Raw genomic sequence first — 14,372 nt, 5'->3', positions numbered from 1 at the left:
ATATGTATAAATAACCCTACTCCCTATAAAAATTAGCACTGTCAATAGTAAAACCCCATTAATGGACCTCTTTCAAATGTTACCCTGATGTTCTCATTAATACCGATAAATAATAATAAAATATTCAAAATATAAAAGTTCATTTATATGGCAGTGATTTGAATAAGGGGGTTAAAGTATAACGAGCGAACTTTTAATAAGGAATTGACGTCTCCCATATGAATAAAATACAAAATATAAAAGAAATAATATTTTATATCCCAAGGCATAAGAATATGAATTATTTTTAAGAATAAAAGTATATATTAAGTTTAAGTAAGTATAAGCAATAAATAGATCATTAATGTATTATTTTAGAATTTAAATGAAATATATTGTCATCAATAGAAATTGTAATAAATCTTTAAGAAAAATTTTATAATTTAGTAGCTAAATAAATAATTTTTAGGTTATTATGTTTTTAATTTCGATTGGGCTAGCGAAGCACACCGGGTATTAGCAAGTGTACCTATAAAATAAATAATATTTTTGTAGTTTTACGTACCTTTATTAGTTTATATTAGATTATTTAGGTAATTTTAGTTCTTTTCGTTTTAGGCAATGCTTAGATGTGATTCTAGTCACCTAATTCGATGTGATCGATGAAAGTTTTCATATTTTGTGCTAGATGTATGCCATTCTTTACAATAGTAGCGTATATTAACATTTCTTTGAAAACTTGGATTCAGCTGAATATGTTGCATTTGTTTTGTGTGCATAAAATGTTTGTGTTGTAAGACGTTATAAACTGAAATTAAATTAGAAACTTGTGATATGGTTGAATAGTGCCACGTTGCAATTGAAAATATGCAGAATGTCACAATTGCCAAGTGGGCATTCGGCGTTATTCCAATGCCTTTGCTAGTTTGCATAGCGGCGGGTTGTTCTCCTGAAATATATAAATGAAAATAAATTAAACATATATACATACATATTTTTACATATGTTTATACATATAAAGAAAATGGTTTATAAAACAAAGTAACGTCTAATATTCGGCTGGACCGAATTTTATTTTTACCAACTTTTTATTTTAAACAACTCGAAAACTTTTGTTTCCATATTGAGGGTACTAAACGAACTTAATTCGATGTTGATGATTCGAACGAATTAAGTTCGTTTGGTACCCTCAAAATGCAAACAACAGTTTTCGAGTTGTTTAAAAATTGGATAGTTTAATAAAAAATAAAAAGTTGGTAGCTGGTGTAGAGTACTTTAGATTCGGTCCAGCCGAATATAGGAGCTACGACATCGAGAATATTTTAGCAGAATGACTTATCTATACACTCATTTCGAATTTTATCCAAATATTATTTAATAATAATTATGTATTATTAAGTTATTTTCAAAAGTGACCCTTATATCGGGGCTCAGACAAATTATGTACATACCAAATACGCATTAACGTCGAATTTTATTCCAAAAAGTGCGTTTGAGGAATTTTCAAAAAAAAATCTCGGAGACTGATTAATAAGTACACAAAACAAATTTGGGTCGAATTTGTATCCGTAGAATGATTTATATGCACACATAACATATTAAAGTCGAAATTTATCCCGAAAGCTTAATTATTCAAAGAAATATATGCGTTTAAATGATTTTAAAAATGGAACATATATGGGAGCTATGACCAATTACTACAACTAGGGTTGCCAACCTGGCTGGACTGTCATCTTTTAATTTGTACAGCTAAATAGAAACATTTTAGTACACTGTAATAACTTGATAATAATTTTTATGTTATCTTTGTCAAATAATGTTAGACAAGACTGATTGTACATTTGATGATTTCCCTATTCTATCAGCAAACTAGACTGAATTGTTATTATACCTTACACCACTTTTGTGGGGATGGTATATTGGGTTTGTGCTGATGTTTGTAACATACAAAAATATTCGTCCTATAAACACCTTAAAGTATACCAATCGGCTTAGAATCGTTTTCTGAGTAGAGTAAGTCCGTCCGTCCGTCTGGCTGGCTGTTCATGTAAACCTTGTGCGCAAGGTATAGGTCGCAATTTTCAAGTTAATTGGATAAAATTTGGCACACGCTCTTTTTTGGCATAAGGACGAAGCCTATAAAATGGATAAAATCGCCCCATTATTTCGCCTAGCTCCCATAAAACCGTATCCCCGAAAAGGGCGTTTGGACTCGTAATTAAATTAAATGTTTTATTATGTCAACAAAAAGCGTGAGATTTTTGTAATGATCGGGCTTCATTTGAACCTAGTAGCACCCATAAAAACTCCCTTTAGAAAATGACATGAAGGTTAAAATTAATCTATAAACACTAATTACACTTTTAAATTCTACATAAATAACTTTGAAGTAGACGTGAATTCGTCTACTAACATTTATAAGGATAGGCCCATGTTTCTTCTACTTCCCTTTGAACTCTCTTGTAAAAAATCTCTTTTTTGCCAAAAATTAGTAAAAAAAAATTCCGGAAAAAAGTTAAAAAACAAATCAAATGCTTTATTTTTTTAAAAATCCTCATTTTTAACATACTGACTGGTGTAGGGTATAATATGGGCAAGTCCATACGATTGTATGTGACATTCGCATGCCTTCAGAGTGGTATAGATATTGTAAAATTAGGAGGACTTGTAAAACAATTTTGTCATTCTGTTCCATTTAAAGAGTACTATATTTGCAAAAGGTATCATCCCATTGGGAACCTTGTTTTCTAAAATATGGATTAAAATTTGGCGATATTATTCGTGACAAAAACGGAAGTGTTTTTAAAGTACATGCAAATATTTACGAAAATCTGCGAATTCTGTAGGTGATTCTTTTTTGGTTTAATTTCTTACACTATGGAACGTATTTTTAATTAGTATTCCATAATTTGTTAATAAAAAAATGCAGTCGGACATGGCTGACCTATATACATGTTTAAGCAATTTATATTATAAATAATAATAAAAAAAACTGAAGTTATATGGACCCTAGGGTCAAATATGAACCGATCCTCATAAAGTTCTGGGGTGTGATTTTAATTCATATAAAACTTATTTGAGACAAATTTTATCATAATACTAGTGATTAGAGGTGAGTTTCGGAGTTTAAATGTAACTAGGGTCAAATGGTCCAATCGTTATGAAAATCGGCATGAAGGTTTAGGCTTACAAACACTTTAGATCTTCCGATTTTTGAAGGGAATGTATTGTAATTAACAGAATTATGAGCTAAAAAGTGATATTTTCGGTGCGTTTGTATGACAGCGTGGTGTAAAAATAGACCGATTTCAAAATTTTACAGTCTTTGTTTTTGGTGCTACAAGAGAGAAATGCAGAAGTTATAAGGGTTTTATTTTTTCAGTCGTGGTTTAAATTTTCATGGAATTGCCCATATGGTCGGCTATGTCCGACTATATATTCGTACTTTTTTTCTATTGTTTTGTTTTTAGTATTTAATTTTAATTCTTACATACATATTAGCATAAATAAATGTTCAAAAATTTGTCTGCTACTCGTAACTGACAATTTCACAATTTTGTTATTTAACACCTAATAAAATACAATAAAGTATGTACATACATAAAAGAAACAATTTAAAAAACAAAAGTAAAGTTGAAAACTTATACAAGAATAAGGCATATTAAAAAGAAACAGTGGGCCGATTGAAAAAAACAATATTTTTTACTATAGACATTTTAAGTGATATGCAAGGAAACCCCAATAAAGCAAATATATGTTTTTGTGGTGCAAAAAAAACTTTAAATTTGTTTAAAATACAGTAGTCTCATAAAACTGATTACATTAGATTTTATGAGACTAATCCTTCTTTATCGTTTAAAAAACTATTGTTAGTTTACAAGCTATGAATATAAATTAAAAAATGTGTCAAACTTTGTAGCTTGAAGTTTGTTTTTATTGCGTATCAAATGGCGTGATGTTATTTATTGGTTGTTTGAATGTAAACGGAATTCTATTAAAGTAGTTCTATGAGTTGAATCAATTGTCAAAATCTTGTAAAATGTTAAAAATAATCAAAAATTCATTTTAAGAGCATATTGTTAAAATTTTAAGAGTATATTTTGAGTGCTCTACTCCCGCATATCTTAAGCACTTAAAACTCTTTTTTAAAGTATATTTGCGGTGATATGTATGTTACTGTGACACTTCATATTACAACCGTCAAATCAAATAATTTGTATTAATTTGTTTTCAATTAAGTAATTACGTCACCAAGAGAAACAATGTAAAAATATTTTTCTAAATAATGTTTACCCATTTATTCCTCAACAACGGTTCTATAAATCGACTTTAAGAATATTAAACTTTTAGAAAATTATAATTTTTATGGTTCTTATTATGTTTATTAGTGTCCAAAACTAACAAATACTAAATGTTAGTCCAATCGGATAACGGAAACCAGTGCCGGAAGTCATCAATATTTTTTTTATAAAAAAACAAGTTAGAGTTAATTATTTTGCGGAATAATTAACAAAGTGACAAACTTTATTTTCGTTCAATTGTCGTACAATTCTTTCGAAAACCACTCATAGAGATGGGCATTATATTACATAAAACATAAAATTACATATTTTCATAATCCACCTTTTTGTTCAATTGATCTACTGTGCAATGTTATTTATAATTGTGTCTTTCTAAGGTTTATGTTTGTATGTATATCTGTGTGTTTAAAATTTTTGTGTTTGCAACCCTTAAATTTAATTGTATGTATGTATGTATGTATGTATGTATGTATGTATGTATGTATGTATGTATGTATGTATTGAATGCAGAGCAGTGTTAAAAGAGTATTTAACTTGCCAAGTTATTTGTCGAAAAAATATTCTATTTATTATAGCAATTTTTTTCATTTAGCATGAAATATGCATATGTATATTTTGATACATATGTATATATAGCCAATATTTCTAGTTAAAAAACATACATAGTGTTCTGTAAAAGTTCAGAAAACTATTTTGGACTACTCATATAACAAAACATATGAGATGAATAGAATAGTTGCAAATTAACAACAGTTAATAGGTTTTCCATTATATCCATTACGAGAAGTGCGTTTATTTTCAAGAGTGTTCGTCATTGTACTAAAATAAAAGTATGTACTAAATGTCATCAAATTATCTTGAAAATTGCAGCCTGTAGCGTGCGCATAAGGTTTACATGGACACAAAGACAGACTGACATAGCTAAATCGACTCCGAAAGTGATTCTAAACAGATTGGTATAATTTAAAGTGGGTGTAGGACCAATATTTTTGGGTGTTACACACATCAGCACAAACGCATAATACCCTCACCACTATACCCTAAATCATTATATAAACAGATGACCCCAAACTTAGGACAATTTCTCATAACTAAAAATTGTCCACAAATGTAAATTAAGTGTTACCACAATTAAGGCAGCAAAATTGCTTCTAAAATTTGAAATATAAACAATGTTAAATTTTTATACATACAAATAGATAGATTATCAAAAATTTTATTCAGCAATTCAGCTTAAGGTAACAATAAAATTAATTATAAATGCATAAAGAGTAAAAGTGTTCCAAAATGTATAAATAAACAAGTAAGAGTGATATATTCGGCTGTGCCGAATCTTGTATACCCTTCACCATAGTGTATTTTAAACATATTATTTTTAAACATTTTTTTCCGACTACATTTATATTACATCAAAAGCAAAGCAAAATGAACAACAACAACGCTAAACGAAATAAAAAACAAAATACACAAGGCATCTAAACCAAAAAACATCTAAACATACATAACGAAAAACAAAATAAACAACGCAATAAAACCAACCTACATCCAAATATACGAACTGAATTCACAAAAACAAAATACACAATGACGCCAACAGCATCCAAACATACAAAACGAAAACCATTTGACATTTTTTGATGAAATTTTCAGAGGTTGCTGATTTTAAATAGCGATCTTCTCGAAAGCATGTCTAACAGAATTATTGAAGATTCGGATCTCGCCGATATCTGGGGTCCCCCGATATCTGATTTCAACAGACAAACGTAATGACAAACTTATATATAACCTTCTCACAAAGGTGAAGGGTATAAAAATATACATAAATACGTAAATACAGATTGTCAAGGAAGGAATTCTTCTTAAAATTTGAAGATTAGTATTGACATAAAGATGAATATTTCTTTAAAAAACAAGAAAGCATTTATTTTAAACAATAAAATAAATTATAAATGTCAAAATGTTCAATATTTTGTAAAAAAAATTTAAAAAAATTAAAATACTAGCTTATAACCTACTTTGTTAGCGAGCCGTTTTATATGTTTTGTAAAAAATTTTAAATTTGTAAATTGTGATAATCTCTCTATTCCTCAATGTTGCACTACCTAATTTTATACGATTTCATAATAAAGAAAAATGTTTTTTGTTTCATGAATAAATTAAATTTCCCGTTTTTACTCCCTTACGGAATTTTCCAAAAAGTTGGAACAATGTAGTGGGACACCGTTATTATATATTTTTCATGCATGGATAAGTTAATAAATCGAAACAATGTTATATTTAAACAAGTAAGAGTGCTATATTCGGCTGTGCCGAATCTTATATACCCTTCACCATAGTGTATTTTAAACATCTTTATAAATTTTAAATTTTTTCCCGACTATATTATTATTACATCAAAGGTTAAACAAAAAGAACAACAACGCTAAACGAAATAAAAAACACAAAATACTCAAGGCATCTAAACCAACAGCCATCCAAACATACATAACGAAAAACACAGAAAAACAAAAACCAAAATAACAACGCAATGACGACAATAGCATCCAAACCAAGGGTGCCCAAGCCATATGCGCTTGGTACTCTTTTGTTTTTGTAAATGCGCTTAGCTATAGACAGTGTGTTTTCTATACACTTATATGCGCTTAATACTAGCAATACGTTGTTGTTGTTCTTAACAGTATACAAGCAAGAGTAAAACAACAAAACTTTCGTATTCATTGCTGGTAAACATTGACGAGACGTAGATTTTGGTTTTGTTTATCGTAAAAAAATTGTTTTAAAAAGCACTTGGAAAAATATTGTGTTAGTTTTAAATTTCAAACTTACATTATTCGTATAAAAAGTATTGTGCAATAACTCACAATCTACTCTCATATAATTGAAAACTGAAATCTACTATATATATATATATATATATATATATATATATATATATAATATATATATATATATATATATATATTATATATGTGATTTGCATTTTTTGTTAAAATAAATAATTTTCCCTTTTGTTTTGCAAATATATTTTTTAATGAATAGAAAAAAGTATTTAAAAAACGTTTTCAATTATATGAGAGTAGATTTTAGTTTTCAATTACATGAGAGTAGATTGTAAGTTATTGCACAATAATTTTTATACCAATAATGTAAGTTTGAAATTTAAAACTAACACATTTTTTATACCCACCATCAAAAAAGATGGGGGGTATATTGATTTTGTCATTCCGTGTGTAACACATCGAAATATTGCTCTAAGACCCCATAAAGTATATATATTCTGGGACCTCGTAAGATTCTAAGACGAGAAATGTTTGGTATTGAAAATGGGCAAAATCGGTATTGTATGAATAGCTTCAAATATTCACAAATTCGTTGTTTATGAAGCAAACACCACAAAATTTCGCATAGGTCAGTTTTTTGACGTCTGAAAAATAATTCTGCATTATGGCGGACATAGGACCATAATTGGCCCCCATATAAGGTCCCTTTAGAAAATGACTAAATAACTGATTGCTGGCTTAAAAATGGGAATATAGCGATGAAATGGCTTAAAAAAACGACCCAGAAATAAGTTTTATACTAGGCAATATCTCTCTACCAAATTTTATATGGATCGGTCTATAGTTGACCCTACCCCCCATAAAAAGTCCCCCCATAAAATTTCTTTAATGCTCATTACTGGCTCAAAAATATGATTATAACAATGAAATTACACAGAAGTAAGATTTATACAAGTCAAAATTTACCAAATTTTATGTGGATCGGTCCATAATTGACCATTCCCCCCACATAAGAGCCCCTTCAGAAAACGACATTAACGTTAATTATGGGCGTAAAAATACGAATATAGCGAAGAAATTTGACATAAGTATGTATCTTAGGAACCAAAACCTTTATCGGTCTATAATTGACCCTAGCGCCCTACTTTCTGTGTAGCCTATATCTCTATCCCTTCTATAGCAACCGAAATCTCTCTATCAAATTTTATGAGGATCAGTCCATAATAACACCACCCCATATAAATTCCGCCCCAGATAATATGAATACCGCAAGGCAACTCGACATAAAACAATTTTGATTTAAAATCTCTCTACCATATTTTATGACTTTAATGTTCCTTAATGGCTTCAAAATACAAGTAGATCGATGAAATTTTAAACAAATAAGGAACTGAAATCTTGCTACAGACTTTTATAAGAATTGGTTCATATATATATGTATAAATAACCCTACTCCCTATAAAAATTAGCACTGTCAATAGTAAAACCCCATTAATGGACCTCTTTCAAATGTTACCCTGATGTTCTCATTAATACCGATATATAATAATAAAATATTCAAAATATAAAAGTTCATTTATATGGCAGTGATTACTTGTTAAAAATTGGAAACATTTTTTTTCGAAAATTTTTTTCCTCTTACAAGAATCATAATTAGTGGTTGAAATAAATATTAATTACCATAATTAAAATTTAAAACTTCTAAAATTGCGCTTTTTCACATCTTTTGCTTATCAAAACTAAGTTAACGAAGTGATTGGGGAAAACTAAAAAATTATTCGTACTCTATTGACTATAACAATACAGAATTGGTATGTGGGAACCCCTGTATTTTTTTGGTGGTGAAAGTATTTACACAAAACCAAAATTAATATTTTCTCAGTATTTTTTTTTTTTTGTTCAGCTTTTTAAAACCCAATGTCCAGGATTTTACGAATCGAAATCTGGCAACCCTAATTACAACACAGTTTTTAATGCCAGACACTACCCAATGTTATATACATATGTATATATACTAGAGTGCTCCAAAAAAACTAAGTTTCGAATTTTGTAAAATGAAAAATGTAAAAGTTATTAAAAATTCCCCAGGCCATTATCGTGTCTCAGAGCACTTGAAATCGAAATGTGATAAAAAAAATAAACATATTTTTGAAAATATTCTAATAAAACAATTGTATTACTTAAAATATATCTGTAGTTACTTGAATATGAGTTTTTGTCCTTATATAATAACGTAAACCTGTTCTCAGCTATGGTCGAAAAATTTTGATATTTTTAACGGTCATTTCAAAATTCAAATTTTAGTTTTTTTGATACTTTGTTAAACAAATTTCAATATTTTTGGGAGAACTCATAGGGATTTATGGACAACAGATTAGGGAATAAAACAGTAAAAAATTAGGTCAATACCTCTTATAGTTTGCCCGTACCTGCAATTTGAATTCAGCGGATTTCGAGAAAACCCCATTTTTATGTAATATTTTGCAAAATTAGCCTTTTTATTATATTGTTGTGTATTTTAAATGGAACCTTTTGTAAATTTATTAGTCCACATATTTCTAAATAAAAATCAAGAGTTTCATGCAATTTGGACGCCATTAACCCATAAACTTTAAAGGTCAAAGGTCAAATTTTGTAATATTTGCAATTTTTGATGGAAACTAGTCGAAATTGTTTTTATTTTTTGGTAGATTATCATAAAACTTAAGAAATTTATTTATTAACAACCGATATTTACAATAATAGTGAAAAAATAAATTAACCCTTAAACGGCCTTGGGGTAAAAATGACCCCGATGTTTTAAAAACATGCCAATTTGGACATATTTCAATAAAACCCGTTTGCAATCCCATTAATTCAGCTTAAAAAATTTAGGCATTAAACCTTTTTGAATATGGTGTCAATTTGAACCAAAGTATTTTTTCAGTAATACTTTTTGTAATCGATGTGGGTAAATTTGGTATTAAAAACTTAGATATCATAATTTATATTTGTGATATAATTTTCCAGTTTTATTTTTATTTTAAAATATTTAATGCAAATAATATTTAAATACATTTTTCGCTGAACCTTTCAAAATGGGTTAATACCCAATTGTTTTTTTATCAATTTGCTGAATGTTTGTAACGCACAATAATATTGGTCCTATACCCACCTTAAAGTGTACCAATCGGCTCAGAATCATTTTAGAGTCGCAATTTTACAGATAATTCAATGATTTATGATTTAATTTTATTGAATGAAATGGTTAACATCGGTCCATTATTTCACCTAGCCCCCATACAACTTCACCCCCGAACAGAGCTTGTAAACTTTGTAATCAAACTACATGTCGCAATTTCGGAGATAATTCAATGAAACTTGCCACATGATCTTTTATGGTACTGTAGACGAAGCCTATTGAAAATAGGCTCATGAACTTTATAATTATAGGGCCTCATTTGACTCTAGCCCCTATAAAAAGCCCCCATCAAAAATTTACTTAAATATTCACAGTTTTATTAAACAATAAATGGCTCAAGTATATGTGAGGCAAAGTACAATTCGACTTAAATGCTTTATTATGAAAACTAAGTCACATCTTGTTCGTAAACAGGTGTAGGGTAATATATGGTCGGCCTCGCCCAACTATAACTTCTTACTTGTTTTCAGGTCACATTTGGCTCTATACAATGAATTTGGAAATTCAACCTAACGCTAATAGCACAGGCTAAAATTTTTAACGCAGAGATTATACTTTTTTAATGCCTAAAATAATATATTTTCAGATGGTAGGCAACATTTTACAAATAAACCCAGCAAAATATTTGCTTACAAATTCACTAAAAAAATTACCAGAACTCATCGAGTAAAGCGCTTACAATTCTACTATTTTTGTTTGAGATGTTCTAAAAGTAAGTCAATATTATTTGGTTGGAAACAAGTTGTTTTTTAGTAGAGTTAATTATATAGAATATTTATGAAAAAATAAAAAATCGACACAGACTGCGGTTGAACTCAATACCTTCCGTCAACCAGTTGAATGCTACTCTTACTACACCACTGCTTTGTTGTTTTATTGTGCGTCAAATAACAGTTTTCACACACAAATACTATTTTATTTTCTGTTTGTCTAAAAACAGACATTTGATATCGTGTTCACAAAAAAAAAGGAAAAAAAAAACAGAAAAAGGAACTGTTTTATTTTTGTTTGTTTCTTTATTTTGATTTTTTTTTTAAACTTTACCAACAAAGTAAGTCATTAATGAAGTACTTAATGGTAATCATTGTAAGCAAAGATTTTTCTGGGAAGTTATCTTGTAGCTATAACGTCTCTAAAAGAGACAAAATTTACGTTTTCTTAAAACTCATGACAAAATATCTCAAATCCCTGATGTGGTTAAAAACTGTGTTGGTATCCCTTCAAACATACTACTTTCCCTTGTCATTCCGTGTGCAACACCAAGAAACATTCATCTGAGACCCAACAAAGTATATATTTTCTGGGTCCATATGAAATTCTGATTCTATTTAGATATGTCCGTCTGTCTGCCTGGTTAAAACACACTCACGTTAAAACTAAGCTAAAGAAATAGACTAAATCATTGGAAATATTCACTGTTGTCCTTGTCATAGCCCCCATACAAAGGTTCGTATTTCCGGAGATGAATTATTGAGTAGTAACTTCTTGCTTGGCATAACCTCAAAATGTTGTTTTTATACCCTACAGCACTATAGTGGGGAGGGTATTATACGTTTGTGCTGATGTTTGTAACATACAAAAATATTGGTCCAATACCCACCTTAAAGTATACCGATCGATTCAGAATCATTTTTTGAGTCGATTAAGACATGTCCGTCCGTCCGTCTGTCCGGCTGGCTGGCTGCCTGTCCATGTAAACCTTGTGCGCAAGGTACAGGCCGCAATTTTCAAGATAATTTGATGAAATTTGGACCAAGCATGTTTTTTGGCGCAAGGACGAAGCCTATTGAAAATGGTTGAAATCGGTCCATTATTTCACCTAGCCCCCATACAACCGTACCTCCCGATTTGAACTTTTTATGCTATAATTATTACGTCAAATATTCTGCTATCTCTCTAAAAATTGGCACAAATAAGTTTTATATAATTATAAATGATACTGCAGATTTTCGTAAGGATCGACCTATATTTGACCCTAGCCCCCATACAAACCCCCCTTCAAAAAATGACTTAAACGTCTAAAATTGACTTGTAACCATTTGTATCGCAATGAAACTCAACAAAACTAACTGTTATTTAGAAATATATCCTTTTCCCAAATTTACCGAGGATCGGCCCATATTTGACCTATATAAAGCCTCATTTAGAAATTTTAGTTTTTTATCAATAAATGGCTTAAATATTTTGGAATTATGGTAATATTCAACATAAAAGTTTCTTTACAAAAAATAAAAATTTTATAAAAGTAAAAATTGTAAAAATATACTCATGGTGTAGGGTATCATTTTAAAACCCAATGTCCAGGATTTTACGAATCGAAATCTGGCAACCCTAATTACAACACAGTTTTTAATGCCAGACACTACCCAATGTTATATACATATGTATATATACCCTCTGCCACCACTGATGGTGGTGGAAGCAGGAATGCAAAAATATTTCGTTTTATATCAAAAAATGTTTTAGTGGTTACCTTTTTGGATCTCAGAGTAATAAAATATTAATTATACCCTACACCACATTAGTGGCGAGGCTATATTGGGTTTGTGCTGATGTTTGTAACGCACATTAATATTGGTCCTATACCCACCTTAAAGTGTACCAATCGGCTCAGAATCATTTTAGAGTCGCAATTTTACAGATAATTCAATGATTTATGATTTAATTTTATTGAATGAAATGATTAACATCGGTCCATTATTTCACCTAGCACCCATACAACTTCACCCCCGAACAGAGCTTGTAAACTTTGTAATCAAACTACATGTCGCAATTTCGGAGATAATTCAATGAAATTTGCCACATGATCTTTTATGGTACTGTAGACGAAGCCTATTGAAAATAGGCTCATGAACTTTATAATTATAGGGCCTCATTTGACTCTAGCCCCTATAAAAAGCCCCCATCAAAAATTTACTTAAATATTCACAGTTTTACTAAACAATAAATGGTTCAAGTATATGTGAGGCAAAGTACAATTCGACTTAAATGCTTTATTATGAAAACTAAGTCACATCTTATTCGTAAACAGGTGTAGGGTATTATATGGTCGGCCTCGCCCAACTATAACTTGTTACTTGTTTTCAGGTCACATTTGGCTCTATACAATGAATTTGGAAATTGAACTTAACGCTAACAGCACAGGCCAAAATTTTTCACGCAGAGATTATACTTTTTTAAAGCTTAAAATAATATATTTTCAGATGGTAGGCAACATTTTACAAATAAACCCAGCAAAATATTTGCTTACAAATTCACTAAAAAAATTACCAGAACTCATCGAGTAAAGCGCTTACAATTCTACTATTTTTGTTTGAGATGTTCTAAAAGTAAGTCAATATTATTTGGTTGGAAACAAGTTGTTTTTTAGTAGAGTTATTTATAGAATATTTATGAAAAAATAAAAAATCGACACAGACTGCGGTTGAACTCAATACTTTCCGTCTACCATAGGGTTGCCAGATTCCGATTCGCAAAAAGATGGACATTGGGCTTTAAAAAGCTGGACAAAACAAAAAAAGCTGGACATAAAAAATACTGAGAAAATGCTTATTTTGGTTTTGTGTAAATAGTTTCACAGTGATACACCAAAAAATGCAGGGGTTCTCATATACCAATTCCGTTTTGTTATAGTCCACAGAGAGTAAATATATTTTTAGTTTTCCCCGATCACTTCGTTAACTTACTTTTTAAAGCAAAAGATGTGAAAGAGATCCAAGCTGTACGTAAAGAAATTGACTATCGCTCGCAATAATAGGTCTTTTCGCGTACTTTCCAGTAAGAAATATACAGTAACTTTATGATAGAGAGTAATTTTTAATTTACTCTCAATCAAAAAAATATCAAAAAAAAATACGCAATCCAATTTTTTGTTTATAAACAAAGATTGGTAATTCCCTTTTACTGAAATCTCAATCGCTAACAAAGCACTAAAAACAAATAATTGTAACTTTGATTTTTTCTGTACAAAACATGTAGTATCATTAAAAATATATGATTGTTTTAAAACTTCATGATACAGACATATTATTAAAATAAAAATTTACACAAAATCGCTAAGAGAAAGACAAACTAAATTGTTTTAAAAACGCTAGATTGACAATATTTGTTTTGATTTTTCATGACAAATAA

The 14,372-nt window shown here is 29.6% G+C and overlaps 1 protein-coding gene across 6 annotated transcripts in view; it reads right to left on the bottom strand.

Annotated features, from left to right (window-relative positions):
* The window catches only part of LOC111687560 (hemicentin-2), a 419,747-nt gene that overhangs the window by 51,578 nt on the left and 353,797 nt on the right, over positions 1–14,372 (bottom strand). For all 6 annotated transcript variants that reach the window (XM_046956663.1, XM_046956676.1, XM_046956672.1 and 3 more), the window contains one exon: positions 545–928. In XM_046956663.1, the coding sequence (XP_046812619.1) occupies positions 621–928 (308 nt within the window). In that variant the 3' untranslated portion in view covers positions 545–620. The remainder of the gene's footprint in view (positions 1–544; positions 929–14,372) is intronic.

The sequence above is a fragment of the Lucilia cuprina genome, chromosome X (assembly GCF_022045245.1).
Source record: "Lucilia cuprina isolate Lc7/37 chromosome X, ASM2204524v1, whole genome shotgun sequence".
Classification (NCBI taxonomy): domain Eukaryota; kingdom Metazoa; phylum Arthropoda; class Insecta; order Diptera; family Calliphoridae; genus Lucilia; species Lucilia cuprina.
Note: the sequence above shows the minus strand (reverse complement) of the source record. Positions and strands in the feature narration are given on the sequence as shown.